At 38.4% G+C, this 21,338-nt stretch overlaps 1 protein-coding gene across 3 annotated transcripts in view; it reads right to left on the bottom strand.

The window, feature by feature from the left end:
- The window catches only part of NCAM2 (neural cell adhesion molecule 2), a 295,266-nt gene extending 288,021 nt beyond the window's left edge, over positions 1-7,245 (bottom strand). For all 3 annotated transcript variants that reach the window (XR_011739702.1, XM_065843953.2, XM_071810071.1), the window contains exon 1: positions 7,069-7,245. Coding sequence is in view for 2 of the 3 variants with exons in the window: in XM_065843953.2 (XP_065700025.1) it covers positions 7,069-7,120 (52 nt within the window). In the remaining variant the exon portion in view is untranslated. The remainder of the gene's footprint in view (positions 1-7,068) is intronic.
- Between the last annotated feature and the right edge of the window lie 14,093 nt (positions 7,246-21,338).

Here is a 21,338-nt window from a genome sequence, read left to right as displayed (position 1 = left end):
AATGCAGGACAAAGGTCTATGAAGTTAATGGGTTTGAAATTTCTTGCATCTTGACTGAATATGGTACAATGTGTTTCAGTACCAAGAAAAGTGATGGCAATTATCTCATTTTTAAACTGAATTTGTAGTATGCCCCAAATGGCACCTCTTGGGCAAAGTGATGAAGACAGCAACTTATTGTATGAATTCCATATATGAATTCCAAGTATCAATTTCAGGTCATAGCCAAACAACTTGTATTTTTACTTAGTCTACAACAGCAATGTAAGTAATCAGTTTAATATTAGCTAACTGGAAAAGTAATTTTGAAAAGGGAATTTTCATTCATACCCTAATAAGTTGTTCATATCCTACAGGTATAGTATGTATTACCTGGCATTTTATGGAAATATTAAGTTATTCATCAACCTTTGTCTGCTGTTTAGCAATACTATTCAGGTAATTAGAATACTATATTAAAAACAAACAAAACACCACTACCACCATCACATACAAACACACACACACACACAAATCCCACCACCGAACTGTACTCTTCTTGTACTCTTCTGAACTCACAAGAATAATTTAGGTGTGGGGGAAAAAAAATATAACTAAGCAAAGAGAAAAAGGGCTACTTCTACACCTCTCTCCTCTTCATCTTTTTTTTCTGGAAAAGACCCACTACATCAAACATAATTCAACATGTCAGTATTTTAAGCTTTTTATGGAAAGTTATTCTTGAAGGAATTTATATAGTACTTGGATAAGAGAAAATTTATTTCAGTAATGATAGGCAGGACCAATTAAGAAGTTAACAAAGCCCCCATAGTACTTAATGTTGCTTCCCCAGTTCATCTGGCTGTTGTCCATCCACAAACTGGCTATTTCAGCTAAGATTATACTTAGATTATGGAAACTGGTGCCAAATGACAGCATTGGTTAGTAGACCTTCACCCTTTCTGAAAATATGTCTTCAAACAGGTTTTTGAAAGACTTGATCTCTTCACCCTATTTGCAATGCTCCTTTTGTATTTTATTAAATAACTGGTTTTTTATTTTTCTAAAAGGATCAGAAAGCAGGTAAAACATTTTAGAGGAGAGGGTCTTGATTTGGTTTTGATTTTTAAAAGGGTAGTAGTACTTAAATAGGTAGAACCTGTGTACACTTCACACTCTACCTCCTTCCCAAATGAACTTACTTGAGATAGATAGTAAAATAATTGCTTTTAGAGAACCGGTCCTGTTTGATTCTCATGCAAATGCAAATTTAAGTCAATGGATATTCTCCTTTGATTAGAATCAATAGAGTTTGGTCACAATGCTCATAGTCATCTTCATATTTAGTAACTATGTTATAAATATCTCTTTCTGCAGTAGATTCTACTTCGTATTTGTAATTCAACCCACTACTCCATGTCATTAGAAAACTAGGCTCTGATGCATGGACACGAAGAGGGAAACTTTCTGTTACTCAGTTTCCTAAATCATAACAGCAGCATAAATGGATAGTATTGTCCCATCTCACGTAGTTTCAAAAATTAAAGATGTTTAGTTCCTGCCATTTCAAGAGATACTTCCACGTACTCCACTGCTCCAAAACCCACTGAAGTCAACAGACTCCTCAGCATGGCAGCCTCTGGATTAGTTTAACCAACAGTGCTTCCATGGAGCTACTCAAATGCAGGTTATTCAAAGGCTTGGAGATCTTGTTAAATGAGGTTTTCTTAAAACTAAAGTTGTGTATGCACATGTATTTTTTTTCCTTTCCACATATTTTTTAATTAACTTTCAAGTGGATTTATTTTCCAGTATAAAAAGTTTTTAATATCATAACCTGTCACCTCCCTGTTTGTTCTTTTTTATTCCTGTCTAATTCTTTTCATTCAAAAAATTAAGAGGTAGATTCCGAGCTCACCTACAACAAAGCAAATCAGAAAATGTCTTCTCCAATTAATGATGACATCAATCAAATAATAACTAATATAAAAAATAACCAAATAACAAAAATAAGAAACCTGCTACCTTTATTTTTGAAGATGCTCCATTCAAGATGTTATAGCATAACACAAGACATCTGAAGAATGCATCTTGCGATTTTAAATTAACTCTTAATTTTCCTGATATCCTTTAAGAATATCCAAATCCATATGAACACACTACTATGTGAAACTGAGCTACAAAAGCTATAAAAATATTTTGTGAAAGGATGCAAAATTATGTTACTGAAACTGGATATCCTCAGATTCTTGAAGTAACAGCACATAGTGCTCTGAATGCTATTTAATATTCAAAACTATTCTGAGTTTTAAACTAGTCATCAAAAATTGCATTACTCTAGCCAAATATCTAAACTAGAAAGCAGTTAAATAAATAAGGCACCAGGGGTGGGCAGAGGAAGGTGGTGGCACATAATTACTAGGTCAGAATTAGGTCATGATTAATTGATTAGGTCAAAACAAAAAGTGAAGTTATCCAACAATAGGCCTGGATCTAGTCTAAAAGACTCCAATGAGCATTCAGATTTGAATAAATTAGGATGTCTTTAAGTTTGTTCTCAAATCTCTCCCATTTCTAAATTTCAAGAGAAATCAAAAATGAAATTCAAATGATCTGTGACAAGTAAAACCTCAGCATACACTTCAAGTATACGCTTCATCAAGTATACTGTCCTTATTTTTTTTTTTTAAGTGTTTGCTAAAAAACAAAAGCAAATGAACTAGTTGGTGTAAAACGTTTAAAATATGAATACCAGTTATTATCCAGATTCTTTACTTAGAGAAGTCTACGTCCTCCTCTTTCAATAACGGGTTTTCAACTCATAGCCACAAATTACAGTGTGGTTAAAACACATGTTTCCCAAAACATCATAGTAACTAGACCCAATTGTGCTGGATGTAACTGAGGCCTACTATAGTAAATTGGAAGAAAATCAGTAAGTAAACATGAATCACTTGGGAAAGGTGCCTCGAAGAAAAGGTCAATGAAAGGGCAAACAAATATAGTATTTGTTTTCAAAATACTTGTTGAAAAAGAAGGCCACGATACACAACTCACATGTAAATTGATCATAACACTCCAATAACATTCCCACAGATAAAAGTAATTAGGTATTTAAATGCACACATGAACTGTACTGTAGGATAAAAATACAAAGTCAAAATATTGCTATTCAACCTCTTAGAAAATACTTTAATGTTTTATCTCTATGACTTTATCTTTCATACATCGTATGTCTTAGACCCACTGCAAATGATAAAAATATCTCTAACTCCATTTCTCAACCATCCAGTCTTAAGTTAGTTTTTTTTTTTTGTTGTTTTTTTTTTAAGGGTGAAAAGGAGAGGAGAAGGTTCTAGACATATTTGTATCTTAATGCAGTTGTACAAATCAACTGGCAGGAGAAAATAATGGTTAGCTGAAGTCTTAGGACATATTCAGATTTCAGTATACAACTGCAATAAAATATTAGCTCTACTTAATCCAGTAGACACAGCTATTGATTTAAAAAACTCCAGATTTCATGGATTCCCTGCACAAAAAGCAGAAAGAAGACAGATTATAGGAAGTGACTGCATTGTGGTGAATAAGATGCACATGCTGGAATCTCTTTTGGGAGATGTTCCTTATTAACAAATAGTCCCTTATAAGCACTTGTAAAGAGAAACTCTTCAGAGAAAAAAAGAAAACAACAACAACAAACAAACAAAAAAACACAACAAAAACCCCACAACAAACAAGCACAAACTCCGTATCAAAGCAGTGAAAAGAGGTAACTGAAAGCACAATGACTGAACAAGTACTCACTCCTATGAACCTCCCGGATAAGCACAAAATATGTTAAATTCTACATGCAAAACATTTTCTACTGCAATGTAACTAAAATTTGCTAACCTAGAGAAGTGTATATTGTGCAGAGTGATAAAATAGGATTTTGCAATCTGGGAAGATGTCAATTTTATCTACTTTAAGTCAATGTCCCCAGACACTGGTAAAACCAATGAAGCCTCCTGAGTACTGTATCACTACATATGTTAAAAAAGCAGGTTTACAGAGTGAAGTAGGCTATTTTGTTGGTGTGGGGTATGGGGTGTGTGTTTTGTTTATTACAGCAAAGCTCATTAAATTTAGGCCTTTCACTCTGAATGAATTGTCTGGACAGCTTTGAAAGGTTAAGAAAAACAATCCTTTTGTTTTAGCATAATAACATTGCCAATTGGAAGTCCCTTGTGATGAAATTAGGAGAGGGAATATTTGGCCCTGGTAGATAATGATGACATTCATAAGCTCTTAACTTCAGGGGCTGGGGGAAGGGGTTGCTGTCTGCTACTTGTTTTCAAACTGCTCCGATTTTCTGAAATGGAACAAATACATCACAGTTCCCTCTCCCCAGTCTTAAACACCAGCACTTCCCAAAGAAAAAGCTCCAGTCATTCTTCATAAAATCTACTGCAGCTTTATTCCTCAACCTATGACTTTCAGTATTTCCAAAGTGAATAATCCAAATCTAGTTACTGGGTGTTTTGTTTTGTTTTTTCCTTAACCATACACACCCTTCTCCATCTCTACTTTAACATCAAAAAACTCAACATCATCATTTAATCCTCTGGTAACACTGGATTTCTTAAAAAGCAAACAAACAACAAGAAAAACCTTACAAACATCACAGCCTTCAGTTGATATAAGTGTTCCCCACCACTGCATTCCCAAAACAAGATAAATCCCAATAATTTTGGGAATAGTTTCTCAAATTATTTGTATCACTTCAAGAAATTCTGAAGATTACTTCAAGGAGGTGTCAGAAAATAAAAATGCACAACAAATCCCTCACCATGATAAGGTTCATTAAAATAATTAAAAAAAAAATCACTGTAGAATAAAAAAATAACTGTAGAATTTTCCTCTACCCTAGCAACATAAATGGGAATATTTTCCATATGCAGATGTTTTCCCACTCCCATTTACTATCTCATGCTGTGGATTTAGGCTGCATGTACCTGCTATTTCCACAGCCAGTTCAAAAATGTTGCTCTTCCCCCTGCCTTTACAATTAACCCCATTTATTATTAAAAAAAAAAAATATTTGTTTGTTTTAATTGAGACTAATAACAACTAACTATCGATGTTAGACTTATTCAGCTTTCCTCCTCTTCTTTCCATCTCCCCCTCATATCTATCTCCCTATAATTTTTACAACTTGGCTTAATAGCATCTAGGATTTCACTCCATTATTTATCTCCTGACATTCGTGATAGTAAGCTACCAAAACTATGTAATCCTCCCACGCTGCAGTAATCACGCTTCACAAAACAGCTTTCTACCATTCCTCCGTTAGAGGAATCACAGACCATATCTCGATAAACATCACACCTAGGCAGATCAATGCAAAGCCTGCAGGAAGCTTTCCCATTTTCCTCCTCCTTTGCCATCCCAATGCTGGGTGTGCTGAAAAGCCTCCGTACTGTTTCCGAGTCGCCCGTTAATAGGGACACCTCGAGGTGGTAAAAGCACAGAAGCATTTCTCTATAAACTGAGAGTACCTGGTGGCTCTTTGCTACTTATCACCGAGACAAATCGTCTGTCTAGTATGAGCTTTAGCAATAAATGCACTGAAGGAGACTTTCAGAGCTGCAGTCTTAATACCTCAAGGCATAATGTCGCGTTCCCCCGCTTTCTCAAGCGCAACAGATCTCGGTACCCCTCACAAGGCATCATGTAGCGTCTGCTGAGACATTCAGGCCTGGCGCTCCGGAGCGCGGCTGCCTGCACCCACCCGCACACCGGCGCAGACCCTCGGTGCCTGCAGCGGGAGCGTAGGGGGGCGGCGGGGAAGCGGGACTAAGCCGCCCCCGTCCCGGTGCGGAGCAGCGCCCCAGCACCGGCGGCCGCCGTGGAGCTCTGCCGCCCCCTGCTGCAAGGCGGCGGCACCGGGGGCCGAGGGCCGGTCTCCGCCGCTCCCACGCCTCCACTGACACCCAGGTGATTTTTTTTTTTTTTTTTTTTCTCCCCTAAAACGTCGTTAGAAAAGCACCGAGCACGAGCCCCCGCCCACCCCTTCAGGTGCAGGGAATGCAGCGCTGTCAGGCGTCTGGTGGAGGGCATCCCACAGGCGGCTCCGCAGCCCGGTTCGGCCCCAAAGGAACGCCAGAAACTTGCCCCAACAGTTTGGAAACACCGGGACCATCTCTCACCGCGGGACACCCTCGCCGTCTCACACCGCGCACGAACGCGCTCCCAGAGACCCTTCCCCTTCCCATCACCCAAAGTAGCACAAATCCTCAAGTAATCACGTCGGTGACATCAAAATTAATTAAATAAATAAATAAATAATGCGACCCCAAGAAAACAAACAAAAAAATCCCACAGCCTCACCACAACCCCTAAGTCTGTATTTTACAAAGCGCTGGATAGATGTATGCACATAAATACGCACAAGGCGAGCTGTGCCCAGAGGCGCAACCCCGGCTCCGCACACACCTGCCTCCGCGGCGTTATTTCATCTCAAAAAGTCTCCGCATTCGCGGTCGTGCCCCCCTCCCCCTACGCCGCCACCCCCCCGAGACGGGGGGCTCGGTGTCCCCGCAGAGCGAGAGGAGCAGTTTTCAGAACAGGAGAAACCCCGACAGGCAGAGACTTCAGGTCAGATTTCTCACTGGCTCTACCGACAGCACTTATCTCTGGTCCTAAAAATGAAGCCCACGTTGTCTTCCCCTCAAGCAGGCGCATATTTTTTTTTCTTTTTTTCCCAATCGTTTGATCTCCCTCCCATATTTTTTTGCCCCCCCAAAAAGGCGAAACCCCGTGCAAAACAGCTAAGTGCACTTAGCTCTTCTCAGTTTTTCTCTTTTTTGCCTCATAAATGATATCTCTCCCCGCCTTGAGGACTTAAAAAAATAAAATTTAAAAAAAAAAAAGGGGCTGGTGGGAGACGATGAAGCAAGTTTCAGGTCCTTTTTAATTTGGCTCCAGGGTGATAGATTGTTTTATTTTTTCTCCATCTCTTTTCCGGTCATATGTTAATCTGAACAAGCAGGCAGCGCAGGTAAGAATAATAATTAAAAAAAAAAAAAAAAGCAGCCCCACTCCTACCTTGCCCGCTACTGAGGAGCAATCCGAGCAGGTAGAGAGGCAGGAGGCTCATGTTCAGGAGCTGGCGCCGGTGGACAGTTCCAAGTTAGAGATGCTCGACCAGCCCAGGCAAACCCCACTGCCTCCCGCGCAGCGCCGCACCCGCGGAGCGCCGCTCGCCAAGTGCCTGCCAGCGCCTCCCCGTGCCGCACTATATCAGGGAGGCAGCGGCCGCCACGCAGGAGGCGGGCACACGGCGGTCCTGCGCGGATCCCTCCGCCCGACACGCACGGCCGCACCACCGACAAACGGCGGGGCTGTCAGATTCTTCCGCCGCTGTGAGAGACGGCCGCAGGCGGGAGGCTTCGCTTCCTCGTCGCCCGCCGGCTACCACCCCGGAGGGGAGTGAGGCAACTTCTCCGGCTCGCCACCGAGGTCCCTCGGAGCCTGATCTTCCGCCGCCGCCTGAGGGGAGGCAGCCTAAGAGGACAGGCAGCGACTTGACGGAGAAGCCTACCGGGCAGCCCCGGCCCCCCGGGCACAGAGAGCCGAGGGGGTCGGCGTGGCCCAGACACCTACTGCCCAGCAGTGCCCTGGCTCGCGGCGGCGGCGCCCCCGACTGCTGCTCGCGAGGCTTCCTTAAGGGGGCGGCGGGCGCGTGCCGCCCGCTGCCGCGAGGTGCCCGTGGGCCGGTGCGCCCGCCCCGGGGCCCGTCCGGGCAGCGCAGCCGAAGGACCGCGGGGGCTGCGCGGGGCCTGGCGGCTCCCCCGCGCCTTCCCAGTGCGGTAACGGGCTGCGGCGTCGCTGGGAAGCGTGGCCGCTGTGAGCCTCGCGTGCGGGTGCGCCTCGACTAATCACGTTGGGTTTGTACCTGTTCGTTTGATTGTCTAGGAACTCGCTTTTTTTGACTTTTGTTATTAGTACAGATGGAAAAAAATACCTCTACTGTTCACGAGCGCGGGAAATAAAATGGATAAAAAATAAATTGCCGACCTTTTTGATGCATCAGTGCTGTCTTGCTGAGGATCTTCTTTTGTGTAGAAAAATCCTTGTCCTGAAGTAAAGAGGTGGGGTTTTGTCCAGCTTGACTTTGAAGAGGTTTTTTAGTTTTGTTTTTATTTGTTTGGAGTTTTTTTTGTGAAGCAGCACTGATAGTAGCTAATAAAAGATTAATCCAAATTACCACATCCTTAATAATTTTTCCAACCTTTTTTTTTTTTTTTTTTTTTTTTTTTTTTTTTTAATCTTTTCAAGAGAATTTGGGTTTTGGGGAGGAGGAGGGAGACAAGAAGTCTCTTTGCAGAAAACTAATACAAATGACACAATTAGTATCTTCAGCTTGATTCTTGCTGCACAGGAGTCTTATGAAATATAGGAGGAAGAGATTATATAGGCAGTTCTTGCTGGGATCAGCAAAATATGTGATAAAACTGAAAGTCTCTCCTCAGAAGGTGATGTTTTAGGGCACCTGCAAACATGTAAAGAAAATGCTGGTAGAGGGAAGAGAGCTTTGTGCTGTTGGCTCATTGATCTACACCACATAAATCAGAACCGTATTACTTGACTATACACCATGTAGCCCTGCTCTTGGAACTAGAGATTTTTGTAACCTAGTATAAAAGGAATAGATTCATTTTCATGTGTATTTAAGTGGGCATGGAACTGTTAATTCCTCATGCAGTTTTGGAAAACCAAAACATGGGAGCTTCAGCAAAGTCTTCTAGGTGAGAACTGGATTTATATTTAGGAGCCAGTCTGTTCCTGAATGCTGAGAGAGATGCCTAATTGCAGACATTTTTGGTTGGAGCCTTCATTGCAGGTTCAAGAAAGCACAACAAAAGGAAGTGTTTTGGTGAAGGAGCTTTCCTAAGCAAGAAGGTTCCATCAGCCCCAGTACTCAACTATAAAAATAAATGTCATTAACTGATTAATACAGAAAGATGATGAAAATAAATGCTAGATAAAAATCTTAAAAGAAAAATAAATATAAATCTTACTGGGAAAAAGCAAAAACCCCTCACTATGGAGTGCATAGGATGCTGAATTTGTCAAATTCATCTTTGGTTTCAATGTGTTTGGAGCATTACCATGCAGCTGAAGTGGAATAAATCTAGAAGCAAAACCAGTATTAATAAATAAAACCAAATAACTGGTATGCATAACTTAACATCTTCTATAGTCTACTTTAATTAAGGGCCCAAAGTAGTACAGAAGCACCATGATCTGGAGAGGTGTGTAGATGCAGGGACTGTAATCTGTGTACAGCAGACACCCCACAAGAGCTAAACACAATAGGAAGAATACTACTATCCCGAATTTGCTTATTTTACATCGTATATACGGTAAGAATTTCAACAGTGTCAGATCTGAGTGGCCAGTTCTTGCTCCTTTGAAGTGGGATGAGGATGCTTTGCTTCTAAACAGGATTCCTTGTCTGGAGAACTCTGCCCAGTTGCTTGACTGCACAGTGAACAGAGCCTGCCATGTAGGCTGTCCACTTCCATATTGCTGCAGGATTTGGGGAAATCTGGTTTTAGTCCAGTTTCTCAAGGAAAAGGGGAACCTGCTCTTCGCTTCTCTGAAGCAATGGAGTAACAGCAAAAGATAGACTTAAGTCTCAAAGATAATCACATTCTTGTAGTAGTACTACTGTAAAATAGAGACCTCATTGAAGGAAGGGGCAGAAGCTGATCCATCCATCACTAGACATGTAGATCCAAGTACTATGTCAGATGTATCACCTAAAAAGTCTATGTTCAGATCCTGACACCATGCAGTGGAGGGATAGGGAGCAGAGAAAGGGACAAAGTACATACATATGCAGGGCTTCATTGTCTCTGCTGCTTATGGAACAACTCATTTGTTACAGAAGAAAGATCTGTAAAAAAGTGTATCAGAGTGAACTACAACAGCAGATCACACTGAGGTCATGCAAATAGAGATTAGAAAGACAGAAAAAGTGTTCAGCTTTTCTGCCATCCATATGACTTGGTGTTTGTGACCATACATTAAATGAACCAACAAGAGGAGCATTTCAAAGTGCTGTAAAGCATTAATTGGTATCAATAACAACACAACTGTAGGATTTGTCATTCTTTGGCTAATGGCATTTTTCTTTAAAGAGTGTGCTGTTTACTGGGGGGAAGCCTGACATGGAGTTTAATGGTGGTGCTTAGACTGGGAAATTAGAAAACACAATTTCTGGGTAATATCACATGCATAGCAAACATGCTGGCAGAAAACAAACACATTTTCATGCTATGTAAGTTTTAAAAATAAGATCAAAAATAAACCACAGTGAGTATTATCCCATATGAACTGCCAAGAGGTGCACCGTCAGGAAGCATGATAATTGTTCTGTCGGGGCGATTATTTCAAAGGTGAGGAAATCAACCTTGATAGGTTCTCATAGCAATTAAAATATGACGTCAGTGACTGAAAAGACTCACTGGAAAAATCTCAGCGGAAAATAAGAGAAAATATTACCTAATATTATGTACATGTTTGATTTGTACCTTAGATCTTTTGGGATACCATACTCCAAATCTGAGCGGATGAATCTGTAAGTTCCCTGTCTTTTATCTGACACACAGTAGCCTCCAGCTTTCACAACTGTGCTGTCATATGCAGCTTTTCTCCTACAAAGTTTTACTGCCTGTGAAGTTAGCAAAAAACCAGCAAGAATTAATTTTCCCCCATGTTACTTGCATGTTTCACTCTGAGAGATTGTTTATACAGTAACCTCTCAGCTCATATGAATAAAAGTGGCAAAATCAGGCTCTGGCAACAGAACCATTTTAGGCTATCATCACTGCAGTTAAGTCGGTTTACAGGAACTGAGGATCTGTAAACTTGCTGTAACTGAACTTGTTTGTAAAGAGGCATCTTCAAGGTGGTTTTGCAAGGATTATTTTTTTAATTATTATTTTTTAATTGATTGATGATTACATGTTCCATTCAAATGTAGTTAAACAGAAACTTAAATCTTGGTGATGATTTCGTAGTGGATATTTGTACCGAAATACATGTTTCCCCATGGACACCCAAACTGCCAAGAGATCCAGCTGGATTTGCTAACTTGTCTTACTTAAATGGAAATGTTAAGGAAGCACCTTAGAAGTAGCTGAGCGTTTTAGGGGAACTTAGGCTAATGGCAGAGTTATAAAGAAAGCACCGAGAGATCATATGTCTAGAAATAATTGGTGAAGGGTTATAAGGAAATTGGTGTGTCCTAGAACAAGTTATCAAAAGTTTGTTTTTTGTTTTGTTTTGTTTTTGTTTTTGGTGTGGTTTTTTTGTTGTTGTTTTGGTTTGGTTTGGTTTTTGTTTTGTTGTTTTTGGGGTTTTTTTTTTGGGTTTTTTTTTTTGTTTTTTGTTTTTTTTTTAGTAGGAAAAAAGAAAAGGAAAAGAGAAAATACTCCTTCTTGCAAAGCTAGTATGTTGCACTTGGAAGAAAATGCCTTCTGCAGACAGGGTAATTTTCAGAGGTGCTCATGAACCAAATTGCTGATCATCTCCAAAGTAAGCAATTATCACAAATAGGATGCTTTCCTATGAACACTGAAAACACAATTAAAGTGGCACTAAGATAAATTATACAACAGTGAACAACAGCATTATTGTGGTGAGGAAATGATGCACAATAAACAAAAGACAGTTTCATAAATGTTTGCACCACTATTTTGTTTCCAGTTCTTAACATCTTATAGAGACTTTCATAGAGATTTAAAATCACTTTGGATTAACATTTTATGAGGAAGAGCCAAAAACATTGTTTCTGTTCTGTTTCAAGTCACTTTAAATAAAGGACTCTCCTTTCTGTTAGAGAAACTTACAAAGATCTTGAAATTATTCAAATGCTAAGAAGAGACGCATGGATTTTGTGTAGGGAGGATAATTTCCTGTATAATTTCTGGAACTGAATAATGACAAGGGCATGTGTAAAATATTTTTTTCCAGATAAAGATGACTGCCTTAATTTTTGAAGATAGCAAGGTTGCTTGAAGTACAGTGTGCTAATTTGATTACAATGTAAAATGTGCTGACAAAAGAAATCAATAAGCTGAATTTATATGTCTGAAGGAAACATTGTACTCTTCTGTGTCTAGTGCAGCAAAAGTAGCATTTGAGAGATGAGACAATGTAACTCGTCTGAACTCTAGAGGCAGATCTTCATGTTGCCAGATTACCACGTTTCTAGATGTGTGACTCTTCCTCTTCTCAGGTCACTCAAAAAACATAAACACTCAACAGTTACTATCCTGTCACTATCAGCTTGGGATATTTGGGCAGGATTAGGGAAACATTGATTATTCTAGCTGAGAATGAAACTGCCAATGCCAAGGTGCTCCAGCTGGCTCAGATAGAACTACCTACATATTCAGCAGCATTGCAGTTGTGTACTTTACCTCTTCTATGGGCTGCTTATGAACACCCTCACCCCCCCTTTTTTCATGATAGCACCCTTCTTTCCTATTAGTTAGCAGTGCTTCATGCATGACAGATGTAAACACCTGGTTTTGGTTACTGACGTCACACCAGTCATTTGTTACTGTCTCTTAGATAAAAAATTATTCCTCCATGAACTGTATTACCAGATCATAGAATCATGGAATCATTTCAGTTGGAAGAGACCCTCAGGATCATCAAGTCCAACCATAATCTAACTCTAGCACTAAACCACGTCCCTAAGAACCTAATTTAAATACCTTTTAAACACCTCCAGCGATAGTGACTCAACCACTTCCCTGGACAGCCTGTTTCATAGCCTGACAACCTCTTCCGTGAAGTTTTTCTTAATATCCAATCTAAACCTCCCCTGGGGCACCTTGAGGGCATTTCCTCTTCTTCTATCACTTGCTACTGGGGAGAAGAGACCAACCCCCTCCATGCTACAACGTCCTTTCAGGTCATTGTAGACACCAATAAGGTCTCTCCTCAGCCTTCTTTTCTTAAGGCTAAACAGCCCCAGTTCCCTCAGCCGCTCCTCATCAGATTTGTGCTGAAGGCCCCTCAACAGCTTCATCACCCTCCTCTGCACTCTCTCTAGTTCCTCGATGTCTTTCTTATGATGAGGGGCCCAAAACTGAAAACAGTATTCAAGGTGGGGCCTCACCGGTGTCGAGTACAGGGGCATGATCACTTCTCTAGTCCTGCTGGCCACACTATTCCTGATATAAACCAGGATGCTGTTGGCCTTTTTGGCCACTTGGGCACACTGCTGGCTCATATTCAGCTGTCTGTCAATCATCACTCCCAGATCGTTTTCCACTGGGCAGCTTTCCAGCCACTCCTCCTCGAGCCTGTAGCATTGCCTGGGGTTGTTGTGACCCAAGTGCAAGTATTAATATCTGGTTTAGTGTGATATCAGTTAAGTTAGTTGAAGGGATCTTCAATAATGTTATGTTACTGAAGCACTGAAGAAGAGACAAGAAGATTTTCTAGCATTAGTGAAGATGTGCAGGAGGCATTCTAGCATGTGGAACAACCAAGAATGGTTGCTACATGAGAATTTGAAGAGCGCTTGTTTTTAAAGCGATTGTGTGTGCAAAACACAGACCTTTCTCATCTGCTGTTCTGTGACTGTGAAGCTTCTTCCCCAGAGTGCTTTGAATCATGATGTATTTCAGAGACATTCAGAACAAAATGTAAATCTCACGCATTCAACTATCCATACTTTCATTAGCAGCAAAGACTAAAACCATACAAAACTCCAGACCAAAGAAAAGTTATCTATAGAACGTAAAATTAGACATAAACTGAAAATCGTAAAGTTCATGGATACCTTTGGGTTACAGTTCTGTGTCATGGTGCTAAATGTGCTACACATTTTAAGCACCACCTAGATTAAACAGAGTATCTGGGATTCAGAACTATCCAGCTACTGCAGTCCACATCACTGTCCCAGTTTTCATTGAAATCAAGTAGTTGTTGACTCACGTGTCATACAACTGACCAAAGAGGTATGTTTGTTGATATGAGGGATGTCGACAGTCAATGAAACCTTTATGGAGGACTTAGTTCTAAGTCCTTATTTATATACATAAATAAGATTGCGGGAAAGGGAACACATATGATTTCGAGTATATTGATTTCTCCAAGTGATAAAAAAACTGTGTCCACATCTCCAATTCTCAACATGGAGGAAAGGTCATGATGAAAGTGTTCAGCTGTGAATTCAGAACAAGATTAATGACTAAACAATGATGGAAAATTCAAAATAATGTGGATTTTAACTCCAGACTGCTATAAAGGCAAGTGATCTAAACTCCATAGTTTATACCAACACTTATCTTTTAATTTAATTTCAGACCCACAAGTTCGGAAGTTCTTACTCATGAGGAGACTTCTGCTCCTTTACTGAGACATTCTGAGTTCTTGACATCTTCTAGTATCTTGATACAGCAAGCAGTTTCAAAGGTTAGCTGTGTCACACATTTTCTTTCATTAGTTTTAAATTTGATGAGTTTTGAAACATAAGAGTGCTAATTTTGCTTTCTCCAGGTGCTGTATTATAAGAATGAACATCCTCCTGTATGTTTTCTAGTTAGGGTGATCTGAATTTATTCATTATCTCACCTGCTTTTCTTCCTGTCTTTCTAATACAGTATTCATTAACCCTCAATGTCTGTTATAACTCTTAGGAAGGTAAGGAATTAAGCACAGTACTACAGATGAGGATAAGCTCCTATTTTATAGTGAATTGTATTGACACCCACAAATAGTGTTTTTTTCATAGCAACTGCCTTGGTCACCTTTCAACTCACTTCAAAGCCAGATTGCAATTCCTTACGTATCTTCCATCATTTAAAAAAAACCTGTGATTATGGAAAAGTTGTAAATACATTTCCAAGACCATTCAGCAAAACAGACAACTCCTTTTTCATTGCTTTCTTACTCAGTTTTTTGATGTAAATAATGAATTCTTTCTGATAAATAACCATTTGAGTTGGCAAATGTCAGGGTGTTATGACATTTGTCTTAATAAGGGGGAAAAATCTTGTATTGTTAAGTAAATCTATGTTATGCGAAGTACATAGAAACACAAAAGAGGATTTTGCTTTGGAGATACATAATTTTCCAGAGGTTTGTTTTTTTTTTTCCAGCCATTCAAGTTGTTTGGGTTTGTTTGTTTTTGTTTGTTTGTTTTGTTTGTTTTGTTTTTTTAACAACATTAACAGAGTGTGGTATATAAAGAAAAATAGTTGTAGAGCAGTACGTATTGTAGGACACTAAAAATTCTCTGGGCAAGGACAAACTCACTTGGAAAGATATTTAACTCTAAATTAGGAAGCAAACAACCAACAGTTCGTAGATATATTGGCAAGAATCATACTGAAATTAAATGTATCTACAATAATAATAATTTAGTTTACAATACATTTGTTTATGCCTTTTTATGATTAATTTATTCTGTAGAGATGTAGTTATAATTAAATAATGAGTGAAAAATAAATTTTGAAAGAGAATTTTTACACCAACTTCAACAAAGTTAAAATTGGAATGCATTTTTAAGATTACGTTTATAATGAGTTTAATATATTGGTTTGGAAAGAGTTGTATTTGGAAATTTTATCACATAGGGAAACCTGTTCCGTAGATCTGTGTGTAACAAGCTGAAAACTTCAGAGAAATCTAGCTGGGAAATAAAATTTAAAATATATGAAGGCCTAAATTTTCCTGATGGTTTTATGTGAGCAGTCCTCAACCTTTTCAGAGCCTGACTGGCCCTGTGAAAGCATAAAGATCTTTTTCTGCTGAAATACTTATAAAATGACGTTCTCACAGATCTAGTTTCCAGGTGTTTCAGTTTCTGTTTTCAGGTTCACACAGTGTCTATGCATGTGTTCAGGCTCTTTAAAATTGGACTGTTCAATAGCATTAGTTTATTTATGCCCCAGAACAGCTGGTAGCACAGTCAATGAAATTGGTACTCAGAATTAAGTTCAGGTAATCCTTCTGACAATTTCTGCTGTAATTTAGAGCCAGTATCTACCAATATAGTAAATATCCTAAGAAACTTTTCTTATAACTTCATAGATAGAAACCTTTGAGTTCCAGATACACTCTTTGAAAAAAAAAAAAAAAACATTTTAAAATCTCACAGTTACCACAGATAAAGGATGATTCTGCAGAATACTTACATTACTGCAGAAGAAGCAAGATCATCAGGGAAAACAAGCTAAGAAATCCTTTTTTGCAACAACTCTACCAATAACACTGATGAAATCATCAGTTATGTTTTTGACAACCAAGTGAAATCAGTGTACTGTATATATTGCACCAACTTGTACTTTGTAGGAAAAAGAAAGGGCGGAAGGTTGAGAAGAATCAATATTTGTCAGAAGGACAGTTAGAAAGGGAAGAAAAGTATCACGTAAGGGATTAATAAAAATATGAAAAATATATCTTTCTTGAGAATTTTCTGTATGTTTGTTTAATTTAGCAACTCAGCAGAACATAAGCAAAACCTGTAGAAAGAATTCAAAACTCTTTTAGGACTGGACTGTTCCCTCTATTTGCAGAAATATAGGGGATCAAGACCCACTAAAGTTGTATGTAAATAAAGAGTAGTACCTCTATCATCTGCTTTGGACTCAGGGTATTTACTGAAGTAAAAATTATTTTTTTACTTGCAACTATCCATGTTGGTGGAAAAGATCATAAAGGGTGATAAATGAGACACATTTGGAGTGCTGGGTCCACTGCTGGGTTCCATGATACGAGAGAGAGAGATGCATTGGAGCAAGTCAAGTGCAGGGCCATGAGGATGATTAAGGGCTTGGAGCATCTGATATATGAGGGGAGGCTGAGAGAACATGGAGCATTCAGCATGGAACAGAGGAAGTTTGGAAGGATTTTATCAGTGTTTAAAAATACATGATGGAAGACAGAAAGGAAGGTGGAGCCAGTTTCTTCTCAGGGGTGCCCAGTAACAGGGCAAGACAGAAAAGATACAAACTGAAATACAGGAAGCACTGTTTAAAATTGAGATAAATCGCTTACTTTGATGATGGTATCCTAAAGAGGTTGCTGAGTCTCTTTCCTTGGAGATACTCAAAATGTGATTGGACACAGTCCTTGTCAACCTGCTTTGGTTGACCTTGCTTGATCAGGGGTGTTGGACTAGAGGACCTCAAAAAGTGCCTTCCTGCCTTAGAAGTCCTTCTGCGACTCTGTCATACAATTCCCAAGCTCAAGAGAAAAAATTATTTAAATCTTTCTGTTATATTTTCCTTTCTCTTAGCACCCTAGTTGCCTCAGGAACATTTCCTCCCATTAAGTGACTTCTATGATACCACGGATAGCAGTCATAGAAGTGTTCATGGTTTTTTATTTATATTAATTGTCAACTAAATCTCAACTTGAAAATGTTTAAACACAAGAAACATGAAAGCATTTTTCTCCTTTTTTCTTTTTAATAGCATCCTTGTTGTGAAATTCCAAGCAATTGTAAATAATGAACAGTATGAACTCTCGAGTTGCATTTTATATGTGTGATGAATTTAAATAATAATGGCAATTATTAATAAGCTCCAGGAAAACTGACAATTATTAAAAAAAAAAAAAAAGTAAAGAAAAAGGACTCTCTGATTCAGACCAGTCATACTATGTGTTAGGAATGTCACTTAAAAAAACAGTTACCCTTAACAGCTCAGGCTGTCTGTAGCTGCAGTAGTAAAATAGTTTTGAGGAAGGAGAATTATGAGACATCACAATCACTATCCAATACTTATTGTTTACTCTCATGAGATAGTTATAACCAAAGTAGTGTTTCAGGTTATTTTTAGGAGTAGGCCAATCAACCTTCTCCTGTGGTATATATGCTACTGCACAATATAGCTCCTTTCAGGGTGATTCTTTGATAAAGGCTAACGGATACACTCAATTTTGACCTTTGATATATGTATCTGCATCCATTTTCATAATTTCTATGCCTACCTTATTCTTCCATTTTCTCTCTCTTTTTTTTTTTTTTTTTTTTAAGCTCTTTAGATGAATTGTTAATTGCTCTCATGGTATTTTCCTTTAATAGTCCTTATTATAATTTTGTTGCCTTAGCATCCTTTGATACCCATAAAAACATAATTTGCCTGCTGTTTGCAATTGCAAACCATGTTTGCTCTTTATATTTCTGCAGACCATGCTTTGGCCAGACTTCCACAATAGCCTGCTACTCAGAATATTTTTTTGCCCCAAGTTATCCACAGTGCTAACGTGGCTACTGAACTGGAGCATGCAGTTTTAAAAAAAACTTTCTGATGGCCTGAGGATGCAAGAAGTATGTGCTTACTCTGTGTAACAAGAACAGACAGGCAGCTCTTTGAACTAACATCTATAGAAGACAGCACAGTGATACATGCTACAGCTGTAGTTCACATGTTGGTGTAGATCTATCGTATAAGAAAACACAAAAAGAATTCTAGAAATCTTAATTGGCTACAATATTAACATTTGTCCATATATTTTAATAAATTCTGCAAATACATTTGCCAAAATCTCAGTACATATGACTTGATGCTAAACTTTCTATTTCTCACATGTCACTTATTTAAATTGTCATAAAAATTACAAACCTGACAGCCAGTAGTATATTGTACAACGACATTGATTGATTCCTGATTATTTTATTGCCCTTGCTTGCAACACTTCTACTTGAGAGTCAGCTTGAGGGAATTATTTTAGTGTTTTAATTTGGTCTAAATGTGATTTGGAAATATAGGTCTGGCTTTTTCATTCTGTGATCAAGCAAAACCTCCTGTGATGTCCAGTGTGATTTCAGACTTTTTTCCTATTCACAGTGAGTAAGATTTGCAGAGCTGAAAGGATGCCTTTTCATAGATAACACTTTCCATGAGAGTCAACAGAGCAGTTGTTATCTGAGGGCTCCTCAATCCTTAGAAACCTTTTGAGGAAAAACAGGGGGAGAATGTGGAGATGTTACTTTTGCTTTGGTTTTAAGACCCAAAAGGTTTACAGTAATGTATTACTGAGATTTCTGTGTAAAACAATGTACTCCTTTTTGTCTAGGTACTGGCAATATCGTTATTTTTTCATCTATGCATAAAAACAATTAAAAAAAAAGATGGGCGGGAAGGGGTGAGCAAAGTAGATACCTTTTATTGTTTTAATGTTGAGAACGTCTTGTCTACCCAATTTAAGTGCAAAGCTATACTAGCTTAAATACCAAAATGATAGAATTTCTTAAATGCTCCATTCCGTGATCTATGTACATGCAACATTCAAAAAGATACAAATTATTAATCTAGAAAAAAAGAGTATTTTCACAAAAATATGAAAGTAAATAGAAAGTCAAGGCCTCTGGAAAAGTAAGTTTTTATGTATGTTCAGCACAGATGCAATATTTTCACTTAAGAGTTCAAGCAAAGCCAGTATTTCATTTCCGTGCATGTACTGCCAGTTATACACTGAAACACAAATGACTCTTGAATGACTGAATGTAAGTACTTACCATCTTAGTGTTTAAAAACCCTCAATTGGGAAAAGTGATACACATTCCCTTGTGCTAATGTATGTTCATATGTAGGAAGGAGGTACCCTTAAAGACCAAACGAGGAAAGGGATTTTGCATTTGATCTAATAGTTGTCAGCTTTCTTATGAATTTTATTCCTGGAATACAGAGTGCCATAGTCTAGATCTTCTTCATCAGAACGTTCCAGTTTGTGTATATTTTCTAGCTTGGGCAATGGAGTCATTATTTGCTTGGAATACAATTGCAAATCATGGAAGCAAAAAAGCAATTAGATTGCAAAGGGTCTCTGGAGGTCATGTAGTCTCCCCTTTTCTACTTAAAAAGGGATAATTTCAAATTGAAATCAGATCACTGCAAGCTTTATGAAGGCTACAAAGATACTACGATTCTCCTGAGTAGCAAGGACAAAATAGGTATTTAATGGAACTGTAGTCTATTAAGTAGAGAATCAGTGATGGCTGCTGTGCTCTGCATGAGGAGTAAAGCATTTTTGAAGATTTTGGTTTGTTTTGGTTTTGTTTGTTTGTTTGTTTGGGTTTTGTTGGTTTTGTTTGGTTTTGTTTTGTTTTGTTTTGTTTTGTTTTGTTTTGTTTTGTTTTGTTTTGTTTTGTTTTGTTTTGTTTTGTTTTGTTTCTAATAGCAGCAGTGAATTTACAGCCATCTAAAAACACTGATTGGTGTAGGAACATTGGAATTGCAGAACATAAAATTTGTCCATTTAGTTATCTATTATTTATGCATCACTGACCAGCTCAGCAAATGGCTCAAAAAAAAGTCTCCGAACCAGCAGTAGATAGTCTGGTATAAGTCTAATACTTTCCAAAAGCAATAGCTGATGATTGCAGATATTCTCGTTCACATGAAAGATTCATTCATTTTAAAAATCTCTTTGAATTCATCTCTTTAGTAAATCTTTATTGCAATGAGTTTGACAAAGGTACATAAGAAAGTATTTTCTTTATTCATTCTGAATTTGCATAGTCTTATTCTACCAAATACAAACGGTATAATGGTATGATTTTCACTGCCTTCTGTCATAATGCATATATTAAGCAACACAAGGACAATATCCTTTGTCTTGTCTGAAAGTCTCTCTGGCTATAAATTGATCTATGAAAAATGAAAAGTATGTTTAATGATAAAATAGCCACGTCTAAACCAAACATCTTTCTGTTGAGTAAGAGTTATTACTTAGAGGGCATCTAGGGGAGCAATAGTCTGAAAAACAGCACTCCAGAGTTCTGGTCAAAGAAGAAATTGCAACCTTCTGTCCCTCTGACTGCCATAAGAAAGGCTAAAGTACAGATCAGTCTCACCAATTTCAAATATCATATGGTCAGATAGTCTGTTATAGTTTGTTTCTGATGTCAAATATTTTACCAGAAGGACACTGGGCACTATAGCTGTTGAAAAGCAAAGAAAAAAGAAGCTCATATGAGCTCAGTGCATTCACAGCCACATCCATATCCACAGAGAGGAATTCTTCAGAAATCAAGCTATTGTGACAGTAACTTCAACTGGATCAAACTTGACATATTTGAGGTAATGGTATATCATTATCAGTCTATTTCTATTTATGTATTTCCTATAATTTTAAGTCTTAAACTTGATTTCTGTCTTCATCTGTATGTTTCTGATTCTTGCTGTCATTCTTAAACTATTATTTTCTTTGTGTCTCATGTAAGGATAGATACTTCTTATATGATCAATTGTTGATGCCTTTATGAACGAGCTCTCCAATGATATAGAGATCTACCATTACAGCAAATTACTTTTTTCAACTATACAAAAAGAGTA

This window comes from Patagioenas fasciata, chromosome 1 (assembly GCF_037038585.1).
Source record: "Patagioenas fasciata isolate bPatFas1 chromosome 1, bPatFas1.hap1, whole genome shotgun sequence".
Lineage (NCBI taxonomy): Eukaryota > Metazoa > Chordata > Aves > Columbiformes > Columbidae > Patagioenas > Patagioenas fasciata.
The sequence above is the reverse complement of the archived record's forward strand: the minus strand, read 5'-3'. Positions and strand labels throughout refer to the sequence as shown.